The sequence below is a fragment of the Phaenicophaeus curvirostris genome, chromosome Z (genome assembly GCF_032191515.1).
Source record: "Phaenicophaeus curvirostris isolate KB17595 chromosome Z, BPBGC_Pcur_1.0, whole genome shotgun sequence".
Classification (NCBI taxonomy): Eukaryota; Metazoa; Chordata; class Aves; order Cuculiformes; family Cuculidae; genus Phaenicophaeus; species Phaenicophaeus curvirostris.
In genome coordinates, this window is record NC_091431.1 from 30602604 (window position 1) to 30626506 (window position 23903).

The 23903-nt window shown below is 45.7% G+C and overlaps 3 protein-coding genes across 3 annotated transcripts in view; all 3 read right to left on the reverse strand.

The window, feature by feature from the left end:
* Positions 1–23125, reverse strand: part of SPTLC1 (serine palmitoyltransferase long chain base subunit 1) — a 204748-nt gene extending 181623 nt beyond the window's left edge. Inside the window, exon 1 of the mRNA XM_069879952.1 lies at positions 23120–23125. The gene's annotated coding sequence lies outside the window, so the exon portion shown is untranslated. The remainder of the gene's footprint in view (positions 1–23119) is intronic.
* CDC42SE2 (CDC42 small effector 2) overlaps positions 1–23903 on the reverse strand; it is a 164067-nt gene that overhangs the window by 102305 nt on the left and 37859 nt on the right. The window lies entirely within an intron of this gene.
* Positions 1–23903, reverse strand: part of LYRM7 (LYR motif containing 7) — a 117018-nt gene that overhangs the window by 1152 nt on the left and 91963 nt on the right. The window contains exons 9-11 of the mRNA XM_069881158.1: positions 2633–2705; positions 1886–1956; positions 1071–1152 (exon numbers count right to left, since the gene is read on the reverse strand). Of these exons, the coding sequence (XP_069737259.1) occupies positions 1071–1152; positions 1886–1956; positions 2633–2705 (226 nt within the window). The remainder of the gene's footprint in view (positions 1–1070; positions 1153–1885; positions 1957–2632; positions 2706–23903) is intronic.

Sequence of the window (23903 nt, forward strand, 5' to 3'; positions counted from 1 at the left end):
GGGTTTCTCTAATTATACACCCTTTTAAGCTCCTCCTGACTCCAAGTTCTTCCCAGCTAACTCTTCAGAAATCAGCCTGTCCTTTCTTCATAAAGGGAAGGAGCTGTGTTATGCAGGATTTCCTCCAGCAGCAAAAACTATAGCACAAACACCTGCAGTCCCAATGCAGTATTTGCCTAGGTCACAGTGCCATGAAAGGTACAGCACACCTGTAAACCCATGTGGATTTGTGTGCCTGTGTTTATAATAAGTAACATTCTGTCCAAAGTACACTGATATCCCGGATCTTATAGGAAGGAAAAGTGATTTCCTTCAAGGTCTGTACCTTCAGAAGTGAAAGAAAACAATGTCTGAAGCTGAAGAGTTTTCCTATCCTCTACCACACAGTGGTATGCTGAACATAATAACTTTTCTTGTGTTTGACTGTAAGATAAAAGAACTTCAGACAAAAGAACTTCTAAACTAGGAGCCAAAATTGCAGAATTTGATCAGCTTTGCATCAAAGGCATCCTTGCGTCACAAAGTTTCCAAGGAATAATCTGAGGCTTACATTGTCAGAATAAGGTTTTGGAAAAGAGAACTCAGTCCTTGAAGAAAACACTCATCTCTGGACAGTGTACATGCTGCATTTGCTAATTCTCTTCAGGCAGCTGCTACTTAGTTGGTGGAAAAAGCACCTCCAGATACTCTGGCTACTACACTTAGAAGTACACTGACTGACTAGCCAGTACATGCATGCTGACTTGTTACCTAACTGCTGCCACTCCTAACAGTTAAGGTATCATGTTGTAACTTTTTTCTTTCAAGGAGGGCATTAAATGCAGTCACTGCCTCTTCTCTACTAACCTCAGTATGTCAAAATATCTGTGTAGAAACTTCCTGTCTTTGAAACCTCCACCTGTCCTGGGTAGCAACACTAGTCAGCAAGCCTAAACTACAGGTTTGGGCAGAGAAGTGACATACAGACAAACTTTGGCCCTTTCTATACCCTTACTTAGTTTTCAAGTTTTTTATTTATTTACTGAACCACAATATTTTTAAACATTTTATTAGCATGCAGCTTTACTCACGTATTTTGTCAGAATCTGTGTGAACTGCCTGAACAACAGACGTTCTGAGAATCACTTCAACATCTGAAGCTACTTTCAGAAGCTAGTAAAAGGAAACAAAACCAAACAACAAACAACACAGTAATTTAAATTGTATGTAACTGTTCCTGAAGATATTTTCCATACTAGACAGCTATTCAAATAACAAAGCTGGTCAGTTCTGTTATTCAGTTAGTTACTCACTACCTGGGCTGAGTCAAATTTCATGAGGTTTAACAAGGCCAAATGCCGGGTCCTGCACTCGGGGCATAACAACCCTGTGCAGTGCTACAGACTAGGAGAAGTCTGTCTAGAAAGCTGCCTGGAGGAGAGGGACCTGGCGGTGCTGGTTGACAGCCGACCAAACATGAGCCAGCAGTGTGCCCAGGTGGCCAAGAAGGCCAATGGCATCTTGGCTTGGATCAGAAAAGGCGTGACCAGCAGGTCCAGGGAGGTTCTTCTCCCTCTGTACTCGGCACTGGTGAGACCGCTCCTCGAATCAGTTCTGGGCCCCTCCCCACAAGAAGGATGTTGAGGCTCTGGAGAGAGTCCAGAGAAGAGCAACAAAGCTGGTGAAGGGGCTGGAGAGCAGGTCTTACGAGGAGCGGCTGAGAGAGCTGGGGTTGTTTAGCCTGGAGAAGAGGAGGCTGAGGGGAGACCTCATTGCTCTCTAGAACTACCTGAAAGGTTGTAGATCCTTTCAGATCTTAAAGGAGATCCTTTAAGAAATAAGCTCCTATGCTCCAATGCAAGCATTCTTATTCCAAGTGGAAAAAAGCAATGGAAACAATAAGTACCTCATTTATCTTGTCTTCAGATGTCTCATCTTGGTTATTTCTGAAGTCTTCATTTATCTTTTGTCTTGCAGCTAAATAAACAAAAAAAAAAACCTGAAGTGCAAATAAAAAGTGTAGCTTGTCTTGTCACAGCCTCAAAGCTCAGAATCCCAGGTCCTTTATAGCATCTGTCTCGTGCTCTGTCTGAAACATTTTAATAGAAGGTGCTATCGCTCAGGTGATACCACATCTTAAATTCACTGGTAGAGGCGTAAAATCACGTATCTAGCATTCTGAGCTTTAAAAATACCAAACACACAGAAGCCACAACTAAAAGTTGCTTTACTGCAAAAGCAGCGTTTATCCCCTAAGGAACAACTGAACATAAAGAAAATCTACTGAACAGTTCCGTACTGTTTAAACATGCTTTGGCTGGACTGAAGAGAGCAGCTAAAAAATAAGGGCGGGAAGGGGCAGGCAAAAAAAACCCAAACCAAACAGGAAGATCATCAAGGTTCCAAAGAGAGATGTTTTCTGTAGGAAATAGAGCCTTGAGTGCTTCAGTCTAACAACCATGGGGTTTTTTGTTTTTTTCAAATGAAAGGATGTTTTGTTACGTATACAAAAGTTTTCCCAAGGATTCTTTAAAAAATGTGGAAAAGAATAATTCAAAGGAAGGTTATGTTAAGAATCCTCTTTCAGTATATTCGGAGAAGAAAGTTCCACAGGAAGAGACCTAAGCATCCATCACACAACAGCATATCTCACCTTCAAGGGCTCTGGTATCATTTTTAAAAACTTCTTGCCGGGTTCTGTGTAATAATTTAAAAAGCTTCAAAACCTGTCAATAAAACAAGCACAGAATTAGCTTGTCCGCTAGCAGGATACTTAGTTGAAATTAACATGTTAAATAACATGCAGCTATTTAAAAAGTGCTGGTCGATCTTTCATGATCTTTCTGCTTACTACAAAATTTGGCATGGAATCAATATCTAAGATACTTTACCTCTATTCCCAATCAAGTAACTTGCAGCCAATACAGATGGGAGGAAATCAAAATCCCAGAGAGTTTATAGAAGCTTCAGATTAATCTAAGATGCTAAAGAGCACTAGCACTATGCTTGTTAACAACCATTTGGATTATGTGGAACAATCATGTGGCATCACGGGATTAGAATCCTGAAAATACAGTCACATAAACATATATATTGAGCCAATATCAAATAAACACAACAGAGTTGGAAAAATTCCAAGTCACCTGCAGGGACTCTCAAGGGTACATCACTGGATAGTCTCCGAGTACAGAAAAGAGAGAAATATAAATGGGTAAAGCGTTCTGATACTTAGCAGCCAAGATGAGAAAAGGGAATACCAAAAGGATCTCCAAGTGTACTTTAACTATTTCAACAATTATTTTTCATGCCTCTGTATAATACTTGGTCATAATATTTTACAAAGCAAAAAACCCTTCTCTAAATATAACTGCCAGATCACCAAATAAAAACTTCAGTAAAAACAAATACTCAAAAAATTAAGATTTACAATGTACAGATGACACACCTCAGTATGCACATGAAGCAAAACCCCTGAGACTCACAGCTCCCCCTCATGTGGTTTTGGCTGTTTAGTCATACAAACTGCAATGAATGACAGAAATCCTCAAGTCCTTGGCAGACAAAAAAAATCATCTTCACAACAAGATAGTTTTTGAAGTTATGCCTAGTACTACCTGCTATGTTTTGGCACCCCTAAAAGGCACAGTTCCACGCACTTAATAACAATTGTTTTCTCACAGTTAGTATTCCAAAAGTTTATTAGAATAACACAGAGCAAACACAGAGCTGTTACGGAGAGATGACCATCTTAGCGGCATCCTCTGCAGCTGTGAGCTACAGATGCAAACAACTGCCATCCTAAAAGTAAAAGGTCAATAAAAACATTCTGGCAGGGCCCTGAAAAAAGCGTGACCTCTGCTTCACATCTGCCAGTAACAGAAACAGCAAACAGCTCTGGAAGCTATTACCTTCAACATCTCCAACTATTCTCTCCACATTTTGAGATATTCCAAACCAAGTTCTCCCCTCTGCCCAGCGGGCCACTTAGCTACATCTTGAGATAATTCATCCTGAAGTGTGTACACACAAAAGACAGCTCTTAGGAAGAGGAAAAAAAGACAAGAGAACAGTAAGAACACGCAGCTTGCCAGTTCAGTACTGCTTCTTTAACAAAAGACGATCACAACTTTAGCAATATTAAGGAAAAGTTTACAAATAAGAATGAATTCAAATCTCACTTCAGCAGGTGGGTTAATCCACATCCTAATTTCTACTGTAATTTATGATTTAGAATCCTGTTGAGTATCTGCTACTCCATTATAGACACGTCGGGGAAGAGGATAAACTGGTGTGTTCTTGATTTCTTCTGAGTTCCAGAAATGTTTAAGTGAAAAAACTTCAGTCACTTTTACAAGAATTGGTGCGAGGCTTGACAAGCAGTTAATTCAATCTGGGAGGACACATATGAAAGAGAACATGGACTCTGCTCGCTTCTTTTCAGCTTCTGTGTCCTTAATAATTAGCAACTGAATGGCACCAAGTTGCTTTTAACCGCAGCCTTCCCAAGATAGCTGGATCTGTGGAAAGCATACGGACAGGATGAAAAGCCAGCAAATAAATTTCTTTTTCTGCAGAGACATTTGACTGACTTGGAGAGGGCATCCAGAAATATTTACACCACCTTACAAACACTGAAGTTAACGTTGCTAATTGTTTAGAGGCAAACACATGTATGGCGAAAGCTGAAAAAGCGTTTTATGGTTCTTCTGACCTCTTCGGTCAATAATTTTCAAGCAGCTTCCCCTGCTCTTTGCACACTATTGCAAATCCTTCCTGAAAAGTTCTTCACCACATCAACCTCAGAACAGTTATATCCGATGGACGAAGAAGAGACCGAGAGAAGGACCTGGGGGTCCTGGTGGACGAGAAGCTGGACAGAAGCCAGCAGTGTGCGCTAACAGAACAGAAGGCAAATGCTGTCCTGGGCTGCATTAAAAGAAGTGTGGCCAGCAGGTGGAGGGAGGTGACTCTGCTCCTCTACTTTCCTCTGGTGAGACCACACCTGCAATACTGCTCTGGAGCTGTCAGGACAGAAAGAGACTTGGACCTGTGGAAGCAGATCCAGAGGAGGACCACCGAACTGATAAAAGGCCTAGAACTCCTCTGAAGAGAGGCTGAGAGAGTTGAGGTTGTTCAGCTTGAAGAAGCTTCCAAAGTGACCTTGTTGCAGCCTTTCAGTACTCAAAAAAGAGGACTTCTAAGAAAGCTGGGAAAAAACTTTTTAGCAGGGCCTGTAGCAATAGGGCAAGGGGTAATGGTTTTAAACTAGAAGGCTTTAGACTACATACTAGCAGGATTTTTTGTTTTTCTAGGTGGTGAAATACAGGCACAGGTTGCCCAGAGAGCTGGTAGATGCCCCATCCCTAGAAACATTCCAGGCCTGGTTGGATGGGGTTCTGAGCAACCTGATCAAGGTGAAAATGTCCCTGCTCACTGCAAGGGGGTGGGGCTAGGTGACCTTCGTGGTCCATCCCAACCCAAGGCATTCCATAATTCTCTCTGAAGCACGATATATTAATGCGAAGGCGCCGCTAAGCTCTACGGTCCCCTAATGAAACACTGAACTCCCCCAATACCTCAAGCGTATTAGCATCCCTATTACTACGCTTCAGAACACCTCTGGGACCAGGGTTCAGGTCCCCGTGTAAATACCCTGTACTGTAAATACAACACATGGAACTAACGCTCCCATCTTTGTCTTTGCCGTCTTCGTATCACAGTTCACTCTCTCGATGCATCTGAAGCTCTCCCTGACCACCAGCTCTCAATGTGCTCCCTTTTTCCACAACTGCTTTTGCACGTGAGCCCCTACTTTCTCACAACTACCTTGGAGTTTTTCCTGCCCCAAAAGCCTCTGCCCGTTGACGCTATAAACGCTCGGCGCTGCTAGGGAAAAAACCAAACCAACCCAAAGCCCAAAGCCCAAAGCCCAAAGCCCAAAGCCCAAAGCCCAAAGCCCCGACCCGCACTGACCCGCAGGCAAAACCGCCCGCAAGCCCGCCACTTGCACCTGTCGCCACTGACAGCCCCGCAGACCCGAGGCGGGGGCGCTGCCTCCCCCGCAGGGGAAGGGCAGGGTGGGCCCCGCCGTCCCCGGGCGCTGCGGAGGCCCCGGCACCCGCCGCCGCCCCCGCGCACGCGCCGCACTGACCCGCCCGCGGCTCCCCATGCCGCCCGCTTCCGGCCCGAGCCGCGGCGGGGCCGGACGTGGCCGTCGAGCGCCTTCCGGGTGCGCCGGCACTGCCGCCCCGCCGCGCGCGGCTTCCCGCTCCCGTGGTTCCGGGCAGCCTTTGCCTCCCCGCCGCCGCGCTCCGATGCCTACGGGGGCTGGAGGGCACGAACGCGGCCTGATTGCTCTGGGAGACAACCAGGAGCCAAAAGAGCAGCTCAGGGTTGTCGCACCGCTGACATGAGAAGCAGTTACTACTGCAAAAAGTGGAATACTTTGATTTAAGCTAAGGCGGAGTTAAGTTTCATCAAAGTGTTTGTACTTCAAAAGTCAGACGGAGCGTCCCTCTCATCGTGTGTTTTTGCAGTCAAGCAGCATTTTTCCAGCCGCTGCTCATTCTTTTGAGATGACGACCTCCTGTGTGAGATTGTGTACAGAAGAAGCCAGAAGGGTTAAGGCTCAGCTAGAAATCAGATTGGCAAAGTCTGTGAAAGATAACAAAAAATCCTATAAATACATAAATAATGAAAGGAGGACTAGGGAGACCATACAGTCCCTATTGGACGCAGAAGGAACAACAGTGACAGGGGATAAGGAAAAAGCTGAGGTACTTAATGCCTTCCTTGCCTCAGTCTTTAATTGTAAAGAAAGTCGTTCCGTCTGTGTACAAACCCAGGAGCTAGAGGGGCAAAATGAGGCTCCCATGATCCAGGAGGAGGTGGTCAGAGCCTTGCCAGCCCGACTAGACATCCACGAGTCTATGGGGCTGGATGGGATTCATCCCAGCGTATTGAAGGAGCTGGCGGATGTGCTGACCAAACCCCTTTCCATCATCTTCCAACAGTCCTGGAAGACTGGGGAAGTTCCACTGGACTGGAGGCTGGCTGATGTTGTGCCCATCTACAAGAAGGGTCGCAGGGAGGATCCGGGGAACTACAGGCCTGTCAGTCTGACCTCAGTGCCAGGGAAAGTCATGGAGGAGGTGATCTTGAGTGCTATCATGAAGCACATGCAAGAGAACCGGGTGCTCAGGCCCAGTCAACACGGGTTCACAAAAGGCAGGTCTTGCCAAACTAACCTCATCGCCTTCTATGACAAAGTGACTGGGCTGCTGGATGAGGGAAAGGCTGTGGATGTATCTTCCTGGACTTGAGTAAAGCCTCTGACACAGTTTCTCACAGCATTCTGCTTGAGACACTGTCAGCCTCTGGCCTGGGCAGGCGCACACTCTCCTGGGTGGAAAACTGGTTGGATGGCCGGGCCCAGAGCGTGGTGGTAAATGGTGTGAAATCCGGCTGGAGGCCAGTGACAAGTGGTGTTCCCCAGGGCTCAGTGCTGGGTCCAGCCCTGCTCAATGTCTTTATCAATGACCTGGAGGAAGGCATTGAGTGCACCCTTAGCAAGTTTGCAGATGACACTAAGCTGGGTGGAAGTGTTGATCTGCTGGAGGGTCGGGAGGCTCTGCAAAGGGATCTGAACAGGCTGGACCGCTGGGCTGAGTCCAATGGGATGAGGTTTAACAAGGCCAAGTGCCGGGTCCTGCACTTGGGGCACAACAACCCTGTGCAGTGCTACAGACTAGGAGAAGTCTGTCTAGAAAGCTGCCTGGAGGAGAGGGACCTGGGAGTGTTGCTTAACAGCCGACTGAACATGAGCCAGCAGTGTGCCCAGGTGGCCAAGAAGGCCAATGGCATCTTGGCTTGGATCAGAAAAGGCGTGACCAGCAGGTCCAGGGAGGTAATTCTCCCTCTGTACTCGGCACTGGTGAGACCGCACCTCGAATCCTGTGTTCAGTTCTGGACCCCTCCCCACAAGAAGGATGTTGAGGCTCTGGAGCGAGTCCAGAGAAGAGCAACAAAGCTGGTGAAGGGTCTGGAGAACAGGCCTTACGAGGAACGGCTGAGAGAGCTGGGGTTGTTTAGCCTGGAGAAGAGGAGGCTGAGGGGAGACCTTATTCTCTCTATGGCCACCTGAAAGGAGGTTGTAGAGAGAAGGGTGCTGGCCTCTTCTCCCAAGTGACAGGGGACAGGACAAGAGGGTATGGCCTCAAGCTCCGCCAGGGGAGGTTTAGGCTGGACATTAGGAAAATTTTTTTCACAGGAAGGGTCATTGGGCACTGGAACGGGCTACCCAGGGAGGTGGTTGAGTCACCTTCCCTGGAGGTGTTTAAGGCACGGGTGGATGAGGTGCTGAGGGGCATGGTTTAGTGTTTGATAGGAATGGTTGGACTCGATGATCCGGTGGGTCTCTTCCAACCTGGTTATTCTATGATTCTATGATTCTAAGTACGATCTGGGGTGAACAGATGTGCTTTTTCCGATAATCACCTCTGCTTGCAGTCTCTTCCCGTCTTAAATGCAAAGTCAGGCAGAGCTGGCTCTGAGTTAGCAAGAGATGTGACTGTTGTGAAGCTCCTAACAATGCTGAAATTAGTCCTTGGAGAGTAATAGAATATGCGTAAGATTTCTCGGAAAATGTGCACGTATGCATGTAAGTGGGAAGTGTATTAAGCACCTAGCTCGTGTCTCGCTCTACGTGTTTGCTGGAGATCGCTGCCTCGTCTTGCCCAGGCCTGATAATGGATGCTTGCTTCCTAAACCTCCAAAAGGAGTCTCAACAAGTTTATTTGCCGGCACTGATGCCTCTGTGGCCTGACCAGCCCACGGCCCAGGGTTGCAGGAGTGCAATGCGGTGCAGTGCATGACTCCAGCCCCACCACCGCCTGAAGGCTGGCCCAGCAGCCACTGGTTCACGGGATTCCGTCACACAGCAGCACATGGAGCCTTCATCCAGTACATCTCTCTAGTTCGTTACAGGTTACCAAAGAATAATCAGTGTCCAGAGGCGGGCCATAAAGTTGGTGAAGGGCATAGAGAGGAGGTCGTAAGAGGAGCAGCTGAAGTCGCCTTGGCTGTTCAGCCTGGAGAAGAGAAGGCTGAGGGGGCACCTCATCGCAGTCTACAGTTTCCTCACAAGGGAAGGAGGAGGAGCAGGCACTGATCTCTTCTCTCTGCAGACCAATGATGGGACCCAAGGGAATGGCAGGAAGATGTGCCAGGGGAGATATAGATCGGATATGAGGAAAAGGTTCTTCACGCATAGGGTGTTGAAGCACTGGAACAGGCTCCCCAGGGAAGTAGTCACGGCTCCGAGCCTGACAATGTTCAAGAAGCATTTGGACAACACCCTCAGACACATGGTGTGAGTTTTGTGGTTGTCCTGTGCAGGGACAGGAGATAGACTTGATGATCCTTGTGGGTCCCTTCCAATTCAGGACATTCTAGGATTCTATGAATAAAGGAAACAGATGTCTATCGCAAGCCACCATCAACCAGTTCTACAGGAAAAATCAGCATTACAGCAAAAACCAAGAACAGAGGCAATCAAGCAGGTGCTCACTAGTCACGGTTACTCCAAACTTGCCATTAGCGGAGCAACTTATCTGCAATGTAATGCCAGATACCTTATAACAGATCCCTCATGGATATATATTAGCAGTACCAGTTGAATTAGATTTCAGAAGGGGCCAAACTGTCCTGGAGAGGAGGATACACCAAGCTCAGATAAGAAGCCAACCATCCCAGCAGCGGGAGGGCTGACCGAGCTGCCTCCAGCGTTGGCTGGTCCCAGTGGGGGACTGTGCAATAACAGCGTCACTTCAAAGACATTCCGCAGCACAGAGCCTGCAGTCAGCCTGGCAGCCCCACTGGGAGTCCTACATCTTGTAGAAGTTTCTGCAGAGAATTTAGCCTGTTCAGGAACAGAGAAGTACACGGAACATGGATGGTGAAAGAGAGAGGCTACATTTGTAAAAACAAAAAAGTCATTTTTATGTTATAGAGACATAAAATGCTGCAGAACATCTTGGGATGTCTCTGGTTTGTAGGTATCTAGCTGTCCTGAAAAGCTTCGTTTTTCAAGGACGCTTCGGGTTCACAAGCTCAGAGCTCCCAGGCTGGCAGGCATTTTTTCCACTGGTGTTTTTCAACAAACATTTTCTCCTAATAACTCATTATCATAGGTCTCCCCTTAGTGCTTGCACATTTTCTTGCGGTAGTGGACAATAGGGTCTTTGGGGATGAAGGCAACTAGTCATGGTGGCATTTGAACTTTTCACTTTTCTTCCTTGCGCATGCTCTTAGGCTCTCTGGGTCCTCTTCAAGGCCATATCTGGCCCAGCTAGTTCTTCTTTCTCTGGTCGTTGTACCAGTCCTTGTTATCTTGGCTTAGCCAGATACAGTCACAGCCTCGTTAAAACTCCTTATTGTCACAACTCTATATTTTAGTTAATATTCAGACTTATCTGTCTTCTTTCAGTGTAGCAATCGACAACAATTGTCTAAACTTGTATATCTTATAGTGGTTTGTGCCTGAGGAATGTTTTTCTAAGGGGGACCCATTGTGCAAAGAACAGGTGTCCCGTCAACAAAACTAACGAGTCAGCGGTGGCGCTCATGGCTCAGTCAGACCCTGCTCTCCTTCCCCACAGCCCTCGGGGGGAGGAGGGGAGGCTGCAAGGAGGTGGCCCTGGCCGTGAGTGACATTGATCAGTCACAGCAGTCGTAGAACTCATGTTGCCCTCGCCTTCAGCCTACAGGGCGAGTGTGACACGAATGGACAGCGTGAAATGGTCCAAAAGTCCCCACGGCATGGCCAGGGTCACGTTAACTGCTACAGGCACCATTGCTGGCCCTCGAGCTGAGCTTGTGCTTGGTCGGTGGTCCTAGGCAGAGTGACTCTTGCACAGCCCCGTGCCTGCCCCATTGGCGAGCAGGCCCTGGAGTTGAGCGCAGCTCCAGGCGTGCAGCATTCCCTCCTGACCACAGCTCAGACAGGGGTTGTGTTTGGTCAGTTTACTTCTGCTTTTGGGTTGGTTATTCACAGTGCCCAAATGGCAGAAAAGGGCAGCATGAAAAGCAAAGCCCCACCGGCAGATCCCTGGGCAGAGCTGGCAACACAGAATGTGTGGAAAAGAGCCTGTGCTGCTTGCCACCAGCCCCACAGACGCTGCTCAGCATCAGTCAGGTGCTCCTGGGGGCTCCCGAAGCAGGAGGCTCCTCACGTCACAGCCCCAGCCCCCTAAAGAGATCCAGGCTCTCCTTCGTTCTCTTTCCTCAGCTCCTTCTTTCACTTTCCTCAGACCAGGTCCTCTCTCCAGAACACACATGCGATGAGCCAAAAACTGGGGCACCCAACAGCCATCGGGAACGTACAGAGCTTCCTTGAGAAGGCAGAGCTACTGCGTTCAGAACCAGCTGGGTGGCACGAGGTGCTCTTCCATCCTGCCTCTCCTCAGTTCTTCTGTCTAAGTACATTTAAAAACAAAGGAACAATGTTTAAATCCAAAGTTGTCTGCTTTTTTTCCTGTGGCAGTAGGTGGTTGTCTCTGCTCCTGCGAGTTATAGTATGATACCTATCAAGTTTTAGTAGTGTCTGTAGTTTTCTCTACCGTGCTTCGAAAAGTTCTGCAGTATATTAAGCAGGTCTTTGACAGATAATCTTCTTAAAAATCCCCAGTGATTACAGCAAGTCTATTCTTTAGATCAGATATTAACATAGTAGACATGCAGCTGTTATACTTACCAAGGTTCACTTGCCAGGCATGTGACAAGCAAATATTATTACAAAAATGTGAAAGAAAAGATTTGCCTTCTTTGCAGCAATTAACCAACAATACAAGACTAAAACTGTGCCAGATAGCACTGCACTTCTTATATGTTTATTAATACACAGGTCTGCATAAATCAGTAGAAAGAAAAGAGAGAAAAACAATTGCTTTTCACTTTGGACTCATCTTCCTCGGGGCAAAAAAATCATTGGTGAGCAGCAAAAACTGAATGGAAAGGACGTGGCACCAATGGGTGGACTGACAGGTCTACAGGCACTGGATTGTTGTGTCACCTGGCGATGGTATCCCACGTCCTGAGCAACGGCTTGTCACTCGCTCACTGCTTGTAGCCAAGCGGAGACTCTTGCAGGGGGCTCATCTTTGCACCCCAGCTGAGCAGTCTGCGTGCCTTGGCTAGTCCAAGAATTTTCTATGGCCCTGCCTCAGGGAGCCAGAGCATCCCAGCAGGGGCGCTTGCTGCAGCAGAGGTGAGCTGGGAGGGGAAACCTCACCCCTGGGAGCTGGGAGGGTTTTCTTCTTGTGGGACCTGGGCATTTCTTCCACCTGTCTCCGGGGCAGTCAACGAATGCGGCCTCTCTTCCTCTCCTAGCATAACACCCCCTGCTGCAGCAACAGCGAGAGGGAACAACATGAGCTCCACAACTCCCCCCAGCCCACTGCAGGAAGGCAAGAGCATGGCCACAGAGCTGGAGGACTGCTGTCCCATCTGCTTGGACAGCTGGGAGGAGCCCAGCTTTGCTATGCCATGCCTCCACCGCTTCTGCTACACCTGCATCCTGCGGTGGGCTGATGATAAGCCCGAGTGCCCCCTCTGCAAGAGGAGGATCACATCTCTAGTGCACTCGGTGCGAGCGGACGATGACTACATGGAGCATGTCATCGCTCCACCCGCAACATCAGAAGTCATTGTCCGCCGGAGGGAAGGAGCTCAGGAAGACTCCGCTGTCCAGGACCTCCACCACCCTGGAGCACCCCAACCACAGCCTGAGGAAGGGATGTCCAGAGCTCCTGTGAGCGGCCTCCAGCTGGAGGAATGGGCGAGCCTTTTCCAGGCTCTCCCCTCGTTCCTCGAGATCCTGCTGCCCTGGCTCCACACAACACTGCGGCAAATCTTCGATGGCAGCCAGGCAGAGGCAGCCTTGGTGGAGGAGACTGTAATAGACATCCTGACCAACCATGGGGTGGACGAAGAAGTCCTTGTTCAGATGCTGCACGACTCCCTCCTTGACTACACAGTGACATTTTTTGAAGAACTTGTACCTGTTGCTTTGCAACGGTGGCGCAGGGAAGCCTTTCGTCTGCTGGGCCTGCAGGAGGGTCTCCCAGCCCCAATTCAGTCCCATGCAGCGGCAGCCCTGCAACATCCATTGCAGACAAGCTCCCCGGCACCTCCTCCACTACCATCGGTGGGGGTGCCAGCAGCCAATGCTCCATCCCCACTGTCCTCGCTGCCAGAGGAAGGAGCATCCCGGGAGGAGCCAGCAGTGGCCATGCCCACACACAACACTTCCAGCCAGGGCAGGGAACGCTCCCCTGTGAGGCCACGGCGGACCCGAAGGAGGAGAGCCAGCAGCTCGGAGGACGCTCCAGCCAACAAGAGGCCAGCACCACGCCCCTGATGTTGTATATATGTTCAGCTACTACAGCTATTCAAAACTGTTTTCTTGTATATATGTTAACCTACTACGGCTATTCAAAACTGTTTTCTTGTATATATGTTAGACACAAAGTACCCATAGAGAAGTTAGTTAGAAATTAGTTAATTAGTTAGTTAGTTACGCATAGGACTTAGAAATTTTATTTTATAGAATCATAGAACCACCAGGTTGGAAGAGACCCACGGGATCATTCAGTCCAACCATTCCTATCAAACACTAAACCATACCCCTCAAGGCCTCCTCCACCCGTGCCTTGAACACCTCCAGGGAAGGTGACACAACCACCTCCCTGGGCAGCCTGTTCCAGTGCCCAATGACCACTTCTGTGAAAAATTGTTTCCCAATGTTCAGCCTAAACCTCCCCTGGCGGAGCTTGAGGCCATTCCCTCTTGTCCTGTCCCCTGTCAGTTTGGGATAAGAGGCCATCACCCTCCTCTCCACAACTTCCTTTTAAGTATTTGTACAGAGCAATGAGGTCTCCCCTCAGCCTCCTCTTCTCCAGGCTAAACAACCCCAGCTCACTCAGCCGTTCCTGATAAGGCCTGTTCTCCAGCCCCCAGCTTTGTCGCTCTTCTCTGGACATGCTGGTCAAAAATGAACAGAGAAGAGAAAGGACCAACTCTCTGCGAGAAGCCTTTGTATCAATACATAACAAATCTATGCACAAATACAATGGAAACAGAGAAGATTTGTGCCAGCTCTGAGGAACCCACACCTCCACAGAAGGCAATAGGAATCGCAGCATTTGCTGCCCAGAGGCTTACCAGAGCATCCTACCACATGCCCAGAGAGTCAGCCTATGATGATTTCCAGATACAGTCTGAAATTGAAAGGCTGTAACCTGTTCCACAAGCATGTTCCCATGTTAGGACCATAGACAGAAGTAGGACTTTTATCTCGGTCTCGATACAGGCTATACGGAGACAGACTAGTCTATTTGCTGGCAACTTTTTGAGAAACAGATTAGTTCTTCCCTGACCATTTCCTCTTGGTACTTCTGCCGAAGTCTTTGAACGCCATGTCATTACTTGTGAATGGGCACAAAGGAAGGCAGAGATGAACAAGCCTAATTTCTGCACGGGAATTTCTTTAAACGCTCACATTTTGAAAAAAGCAACAGATGCACAGTTAACTGAGTTCTCTGTAAAGCATCTGATACCAGGGGGTCGGGAAACCACTAAGACTTTAAACTGAGATCCTGACTGCTAAGGCTCAGAGAAGTGGTAGAACAACAGTGGTGCTGAAACACCTGTAATTCTTGAATGTCCAATGTAGTGAATCTGCTCTTTATGTTCCTAGTACATCCACTTTTGAACATTTGACATTAACTAGTATGTGTGTCTATTGTCAGCTTGTATACATGGATAGATCTCTCAACCATTCCAGCTGCGAGATGTGCACAAAGCTTTCACTCTCAAACTTGAGACAAATATGTCAAAACAAATGCTGATTCAGCTTGCTTTCTCATATACTGATGTCCTAGACAGTTACAAAATTCAGACTGCACTGGTAACACTGGTAGCAATAGTCAGCGCATATGGGACATCAACTTTCACTCATTAATTCGGTACTGGCACTTGGTTGGGCAAAGAAACAAGGGGCTGGGGAATTTTGCAATTGTTTGCAAGACAGTAATCTAAACTTTACACTTCTTAGTGAATATCCAATGTTACTGTAATATTGAAAATGCAAGCTCGCAAAATTCAAGTACTATATACAAATACTGATACCGTGACACTGAAATAGCAAAAAGCCTTTCTGAAAAGTTACTGCTCTTAATGTGAAGGGAGAGACATTTCTTCTTTTTGTAACTGATTTGTAACTGGTTTTGAACATGTTCTCAGAGTAGAATCTGTTTTGACAAAACAAACTATTGCTTCCAGATGTCTGTGATGGTACCTTGGTTCGAGAGGATTCTCAGCTATCTGAAAAAACGCAGCTTGAGTTTCCAAATCAGGAAGTAACAGCTGCAACGCTTCTCTACGGTAGAAGCTTCTGGGAAGCAAAGAGTGGTTTTAATCGCCTTTTTAAAACATATATGGAAATGCAACTCTGTCAGCCTCTAGAGACTGGAAAAACACATGCTTTTGTTACAGTTTGTTTTGGGACATATAACAAAGTCAGACTTGTCTGCAACAAAGCTTTTACATCTGTGAATCTGATGCCTATTTACAAGGGTTACTAGCCACAGAGATGCAAGATACTAGGTTAACAAAGTGCATCCAAGAGCCTCCACTGCTACACCAGGAACATGTAACAAGCTGCTCCTCCACAAGTGGCACTACAGTCAGTTTCTGCAGAGCTACCAGCTTTTGCCAAGGCTTTGGAGGGGGGAGGACGGGGGGAAGGAGTTACAGTGTTCTCCTGTGCCATCCCAAAGGACTTCATAAGGTAGTGTTTTCCTGCAGCCTTCAAATGCTGGGTCCTTCTAATGCATCCCTTTGCTTTTCAGTAAATCAAAACATAGGAAAAGTGAGTTAAAGTAAAAGCACTCACAACGACACCACAACAGACATTGCACTGCACTGAGAAGTTTTGACAAATTATATCCAGATATCCAGAGGCAAAGATAGTGCAGGACATATTGAGCAGGTAGATGGAAAGCACAAGAAAGAGGGCATAGAAACATAGGAACTACTGTATTTAGGAGAGAACACTGGCTAACAAAATGATTTCCTAGACTGGCTTATCTGAACAGGTAGAATGAAATTTTGACAGTAAATCACATTTTCCTCGATGGCAACTTTGCGCACAATGAGAAATTTCAGCAACCTCCCATAAGGTTGTTTCCCCAAATGGTTAAGTTTAAGGAATTGGGCAGAGAGATGTGCAATTTTAAAACCAAAAGACACTATGCCATAATATAGGTAGAAAAATAGCCAAGCAGACACATAGTCAACTTAGAATAAATACAAATGGTCACAAGCTAAATCTCCAGCACTGAAATGCAGTTTCAGAGGAGACACCACACTTATTGACTTAGTTGAGAAACAAAGTGGTGAACAAAAATGTGCCAGAAACATATTAACAAAGTGTGTATTCTCAGAAGAGCAGTTACTGCCTGTCTGAGCTGTGAACGCACAGGAAGCTAAATTGTCTCCTCAGAAATGACCTGCCTGTCTTGCCAGGAAGTCTTGCCTGTCTTGCCTGTCTTGCCAAACTGTGCTCCCTATGCGCCCACAAAAAGTCCAGGCCACTGCTGCTAAAACTGTCTGTTTGCAGAATGCCCCAAGGGCAACACCTCACTGGGGGCTGAGTCACCTGGACTCTTACTGCCCATGTAAAACCACTTTAAGCCTCCGTTTGGCTTTTGTACGGAACGCCCGTGGACAAAGCGGCATAGGGCTTATCGACATCGATAGGTACAAAATGTGCAGGAAAACCTAGAATAAAGCTGTGTCAAGGCCAAGAGTTATTTTTCCAACACGTTTTAAAACAACTTCTTCAGACCTGCAAGTGCTAAACAGATTCATTTCAGCTCCCCAAAATGAAAGGTGCTGACAAAATCATAACCAACTTGTAACTTTTGCCTTCTAAACATTTTCCCAAAGAAACTTCATGCATCACAAGTTAAACAGGCAATGTGAAAAGTGTACTCGACACCAAATAAGCACACGATGACACTATTTGAACTCCACAATGAACTTCCAGTTCTGGCAGCATTGGAATGGCTGCAGAAACTCTGGACATGAGTAAACATGCAGACCATTTGTCTGTGAAATCTGCATGCCCAAAGCTGAATGTTACTAAGATTTTCAAGGCAGTATTGTGAATCTATGTGCAAAAGCCCTGAGTAAGTGCTTACCGGAACACATTCCTCCTTCAAAGGACATAGCTAATGGTGCTTTGCTTGTTTATGGTGTACCTAGTAAAGCTGTACTTGGTGTTCAAACACAAAGCTAGGATATATTCCATTTTATATCTTACACTGTGCTGTAGCAACTATTCCTCAAAAAGAGCACATCAGAGTGGAGTGTATTCCTGGAGCAATGAGGAACCTAAAATTTAAATTGGGCCATTAGGAAAAGTCACAGATTCATAGAATCATAGAGTAACCAGGTTGGAAGAGACCCACCGGATCATCGAGTCCAACCATTCCTATCAAACACTAAACCATGACCCTCAAGGCCTCTTCCACCTGTTCCAGCTACCCGTTAGGCAGCCCGTTCCAGTGCCCAATGACCCTTCCTGTGAAAAATGTTTTCCTAATGTCCAGCCTAAATCTCCCCTGGCGTTTGTACACAGACGGAACAACGTTCTTTACAATTAAAGACTGAGGCAAAGAAGGCATTAAATACTTCAGCCTTTTCCTCATCCCCAGTCACTGTTGTTCCTTCTGCGTCCAATAGGGACTGTATGGTCTCCCTAGTCCTCCTTTTATTATTTATATATTTATAGAAGGATTTTTTGTTATCTTTCACAGACTTTGCCAATCTGATTGCTAATTGAGCCTTAGCCCTTCTGATTTTTTCTCTACACAGTCTCTACACAGAATTAGACACCAAGAATCCAGGGATATAAAATTCAGCAGTGCAATAGCTTTGTTCTTCTGTTGGAGATGCCTCTAGCCTTCTCTCAAGTGACAACAGCTGGAATTTTTCCATCATACAAGCTAGGTTTTATTTTGATATCTTAAGGTAGAAAAGAGAGGTAAGTAAGGGAAAGAAAAAGAAGTCAGTTACCAGAGTACTATATTTCATTTTTGTTATCTATTTAAGTTTTATTTTAAGGGTATTTATTACCACCAACTTCTCCTTGTGGAGGCTGTTGTAAATTCCTTTAATGCGATTACTTCACTCCTCTGCCCACATACTTCCTTTGCATTAGGCATGCCTTCCTGGCAATATTGATTATGAATCAGTTTACTTGTGACAACTGTTCCAAGCAGAGCTTTTAGAAGGCCATGAAAACTCTTCTTTCCCAAGGTGTTTCAAGCACAAAGAAAAGATATTAATATAAAGCTTAACGTTTTCTACATGCTCAGCTATAGTAAACAAAGAGAAATTTCTTCATACTGTAACCAAGGCAGAGACAAAGTTATTTTTGTCTGATGGCACTCACTTCAGGACAGGGTAAGCCAAGAAATCTCTGTGTGATGGGTCTCAATAATAACACGCTGGGTCTAGGCAGGAAGATGTTACAGAGCAAAACACCAGCCCTACAGAAACATATGAGAAGATAATTTTAAATGGAGGTGTAGGCTGTGAGGGCTGCTGGGAGAGGGCAAATCTAATGTTCATTCATTTTGCCTTATCTTCCCTCAGTAATCAGGATTTATCCCTCTCTCTAGCTGGACCAGTTTAGCTAAAATTTCCATAAAGACTACTAGCAACGTCAGAGAACCCGGAGCCAGCCTGCAGATGTCCTCAGCTGTAGCTGAAAGAAGAAAAGAAGGATTCAGTTAGTAATTGTTATATCAAATTCACTCAGGAAACACAGAGGCATAAACTGTACTTGTGGCTTCTTAAGAACTCGCATCCCTAAAGAGAGATTCCTCCTGAGAGAGGTCAGGAGCTGGTTTTGCCAGGAGCTATGCCATCTGTCCCGAGACAGGAGCAGCACTGAGTGGAACCAAGGAGGGATCCTAAGTGAGCGCATGATTCCAGTGGCACCCTGAGACTTGCCAAACAATTCCTAGTTTCAACAGGAAAGATGTAGCAAGAAAAGGTACCTGGGAGCAAGGCATAATCATCCTTTTCAGTGGGAACTCCATCTCAGAGAGGCTTAATGCAACAGAGGCATCATGCTAAAAAAATGTCTTGGAAATACGGTTTGATGCACCAGAGCCACCTGGTTTTATGTCTTCAGTGGTTCCTTCTGTAACTTCCATTAGCGTCATGTTTGCCAAAACATGTTTCTGTCAAACAGAGCCTGAGGGTGTCAGCATCTGGTTAAGCCAACTTTGAACACAATCTTACGCTTACATGAGAAACCTGCATGTGGCAGCCTGAAGCCTTTGGGTCTGCACTGATGCCCCAGCGATAGCACTAGCCCTACTTAGCTGAGGTAAGGGCAAGCTGGTGCTGTGGAGCAAGAAGCTCATGGAGATGCAGTTCAGACCCTAAGTTGCGCCCCAGGCTTGCAAGTGCAGCTACTCAGTGCCAGAGCTTCACAAGCTCTTACTTTGTGATCAGCTCCTCTGAGTCTTACCTGATGGTTCAAGACATTCAAGAATTACCTATATGTGAATATGCAAGCACACACAGAGCATGTACCGTGCTCTAGGCAATCTATTTAACAACATAATCATAATTTTCAGAGTTTCTGTGACAAGCTAAATGCAAACGTGCTGTGGTTTTTTGTCATGTCTATATTGTAGAATTGTACAACATGAAACAGCACACCTAACAACTATGAAAGTGATTCATAAACTTGCAGCATGAACTTTTTCATATAATCATTGCTATCCTATTGTGGGCACCAGCAACGTCTCCCCAACTTTATTTTGGATATTGCATGTATGCCAAATGGTTATTGAACTGAAAGTAATTTTCATGTGAAACATTTATTTTCTAGCACACTGAGGATGTATGTAACTCACCAGGGTTTTTTAGTACTGCATTGTATCTCACTGAATCAATTTTAGTGAGTGATTTCTGACAAAAATTCCTACTGTGAAAAGCAGAAAAATTAGAGCAGTGTTGGGCACCCGTAGACGTATTCTTCATCTCCCAGATTTGCTATTCCAGATATAAAGCCCTTAAAATACTACTGCTTCACTGTAAAAAAGCACTAAAAAAGCAGGCCCTGCAAAAGCAGGTCTTTTCTTGTCACCAAACTAGCAGAAAAAAACATATTATTCCATACAGTCTCCTTTTAAATTCATTTAAAGATGAGAAATAAGAAATGCCTCTGCTGATATGTCTCCACATCATTTATGCAGAACAGGTCCTGAGTGTGTACTGAAAAACAGGGGTTTTAAACAATTAGCCTTACCCCTGTCCTCCTGAAAGCCAGGCTCTTAATTCCTCTAATGGGGAGGAGATACCACCTCATAAGGAAACTCTGGAATGCCACTGTAACAACTTCCTTCCTCCTGTTCCACTTTTGTAGGTCTGCTTGGGGCCAGCTGTGACCAGGGTCCATTCTGCTCCTTCGGCTACTGATGTTGCAGATTCTGTTCCCGTTTAAGAATTGTCCCCTTGTGTGTTGTGGTTACGTGCATAGTTTCTGATCCCTCATATTCACTTCTTCCAAGGAGCTGCTCACACCTCACTCACCCCTTTGCCCTGCCATGGAGGGGAGAACTCTGGTGAACAACGGAGCAGTGTGTTGTTATTCTGTACAGCCACTGTGTCAGGTGCACAGTCATTGCCCTGCTGCTTCTGTGCTGTGGATGCAAACGCGCTCCTCTCACTGCTAAAGCTTATGGTTGTCCCACTCCTGCAGCTAAAGTCAGAAGACAAAAAAGCGATACAGTCACTTGAAAATGCATGCAGCTGGGATGTCACCTGGACAGCACAACCTGACTATGGCTCTCTGGCTAGGAAGCTTGCTTCCTCTGCCTTTGGGAACTATTACCTGCTCTTGTCCGTTCTGCTGACAGAGTCTAGTTTTTTTACCTTCAGCTGCCATTAATGCCTGGTTCATTAATGAGCTATGGATACGCAGCCAACATTCATCCATCCACTTAGCCAGACATCTGGCAGCTCAGGAGCATCTGACCTCTCCTCCATTCTGGACCAGGCAGTGTAGGCAGGTGCCTCCATGCTGCCCACACAGATGGACCTTCTGGACTTTGGCGTCTTAGTCAGTGGCCTCCCAGGAGGAAGTAAACAGGCAACGTGAAAAGTGTACTCGACACCAAATAAGCACACGATGACACTATTTGAACTCCACAATGAACTTCCAGTTCTGGCAGCATTGGAACGGCTGCAGAAACTCTGGACATTAGTAAACATGCAGACCAGGTGTTTCTGTGAAATAGAAGTGCTTGGTTTGTGTAAGACTTGGGCTATGAGACAGCTAGGGAGGATGACCAGATGAGCAGCTAAATAGGCAAAATCTGGAGCAGCTTCTGGCCAAGGGCATAGTAAAGCAGGTGGGAGCATTTTCCAGGGGACAAGCCCTGGGCCACGCACCTCCAGTCAGCTTCCTAGCTCTGAGTATGGCTTCACTGATGTTACGTGCACTTGCAAGTACCCTCCACTGCAGACAGTTGACAAGTGTTTAAAAAGCAGGAAGAGGAAACAGATGGAAGCTTTAGGTTACTAAGATCTTATTTTTCTCCCCATTAAAGAAAAACCTGATTTACCTGCACCACATATACTCATCTACTCTGAGTACAAAAGTACTTCAGCCAGTTGGCCTTGACATAATCACACTTCTGATGTTAATTCTCCTCCTTAAAAACACTGTTTTATTTGCTCTTAAGCATATTTTGCACTACAAAACCCCTTCCTATTCTTTTCCCAATACACTCCAGACTAAGCTAATAACACAATCAAGATTGCATTCTGTAGAGGCAGAACTACTCCCTGACATTTCAAAGCAGACTCATGTCAGCTATTCAATGACCTAAATGAAAATCAATCAGAACAGTATTTTTTCCTCATAAAAGCACAAACCAGAGGGTATACGGGGCAAGTACATCAAAAATCATTCCAAAACAGACTAACTTTCAGGCTCTAATATCAACCCAACCAATGGATCAGAAGAAGAAGTTATACACTGCCACTGACTTCCTCCCCAAACTCTCAGTTCTGCAGCTTTCAGTTCTACCAACAGTACACTGTAAATGCTTTTGCTTTACACACAGCAATACTACAGTATGAGAAATATGCCACTGTAAGGCAAAGAGCACATACAGTTGTAAATCTGCTCTGCATTTCTATCCAGGGCAATAAAGAGGAAGATCTAAATAGCATGACATTATTTGCTCAATTTACCTTCACAGACACTGGGGTAATTATTAACCTTCCTGTTGCTATGAAATGGTTTTTGTACACTCAACTTGCAGCAAAGCTATCTGTTTCTAAATTTAGCACAGTTTGAAAACCAGTACTTTCTATCACAATACCAGGTGTTCAGAAACAAGATGTTTTGAGTGCACATTCAACTGCCGTGCTTGTGCTATCCGGAGTTTTAACTACCTCCGACTTTCATTAAACAAGACCCAGCACACTGTCCAGCTGTTCTTATTAGGTTTGGTTCCCATGGCTGACAGGAGAGCTCTATTCTGGACTAGCAAGTCGCTGCCACAACAGTCCAAGACCTTCCCAGAATACTCTAACCCCTCAAAATAAACCCCTAAACAACTGCACCTCAATTCTCCCCATCCCACAACAGGGGTATTTCATTCCTTACCTCAGTGCCAGACAGCAATTGCTGCTTACTTCCTATTAGCTTTCAGCTACACTTTTTTCCCCACAGTGTTACTTCTGCTTTTGAAGGGCTCTTATCTATGAATTATAGTAAGAATAAACTACCCTACTAAAAAAGATGTCAGAAAACCTGTTCTGCAAAGGAAAAAAAAAAAAAACCAACTAGGAACATGCTGGCTACGGAACTAGATTTGCCATTTGGGACGTACACTGTGTCTACAGAAGGAAGAGGTTGGTGCTCGGTTATTCGAGATGCGATTTCATGCATAAACATTGTGCTGCACTGAATCCATTTCACATGTGAGCACCTCAGGAAGAGTGGTATGAGGGAGAGCCGACTTTCTCAGGCAGAGAAGCAATACCCACACCAGACAGAATTTTGAGCAGACTACAGAAATGAATTCTGCAAATTCCACATGATCCAGACCCTCCTAACCTCAGAGCACGGTCCCTCACCTCTCACGGGCTCTATGCCTCACCCCTCATACGGCTGTTGCACAGGCACTTCCACCCATTTCTGGATTTCAATGTATGTCTTCTCACAAAGCTAGGACACTGAAACAGCTCCATGATGCTAAAGACAGATGGCAACACTTTGCCTGGCAAAACTGGGCAATAAACATTTATTAGTTTCTAGAATTCTGAATGTTAGTATTTTACATTTTTAGGAGCAGGCATTTGAAAGGACAAGATAAAAATACGGCGTCTTTTCATATAAATGAAGAGGTGTGTTTCTCAGCATAATTTTTTCTGAACTCTGCTCACCAAAATCTGATATTGCCATGAATGGTCTGCCTTGAGAAAAAACACTGAATATACACTGGTGATAACTTCAGTCTGTGGCGAATTTAAAAAAAAAAACTTTCTACACATCTGTATTAATATATGCTTTCATTGCATTCTAAAAATGTAAGTACAAAGTTACCTATTCAGACCATTTCACGCTGAAACCACAACATTCTTTTTACAGGGAATCTTCTCAGTTATTGAATTTTGCTGCTTAGAACAAACATAACCAGTGGTCTTTTGCAGGACTGGCAGTAATAAAACCTGTTGGTCTCATGAAAAGACTGGTTTTAATGCTTCTTTACGTGGGAAGGATTGAGAGTAGTAAGCAATGTTAGAATAATACAATGCAGTGGCTG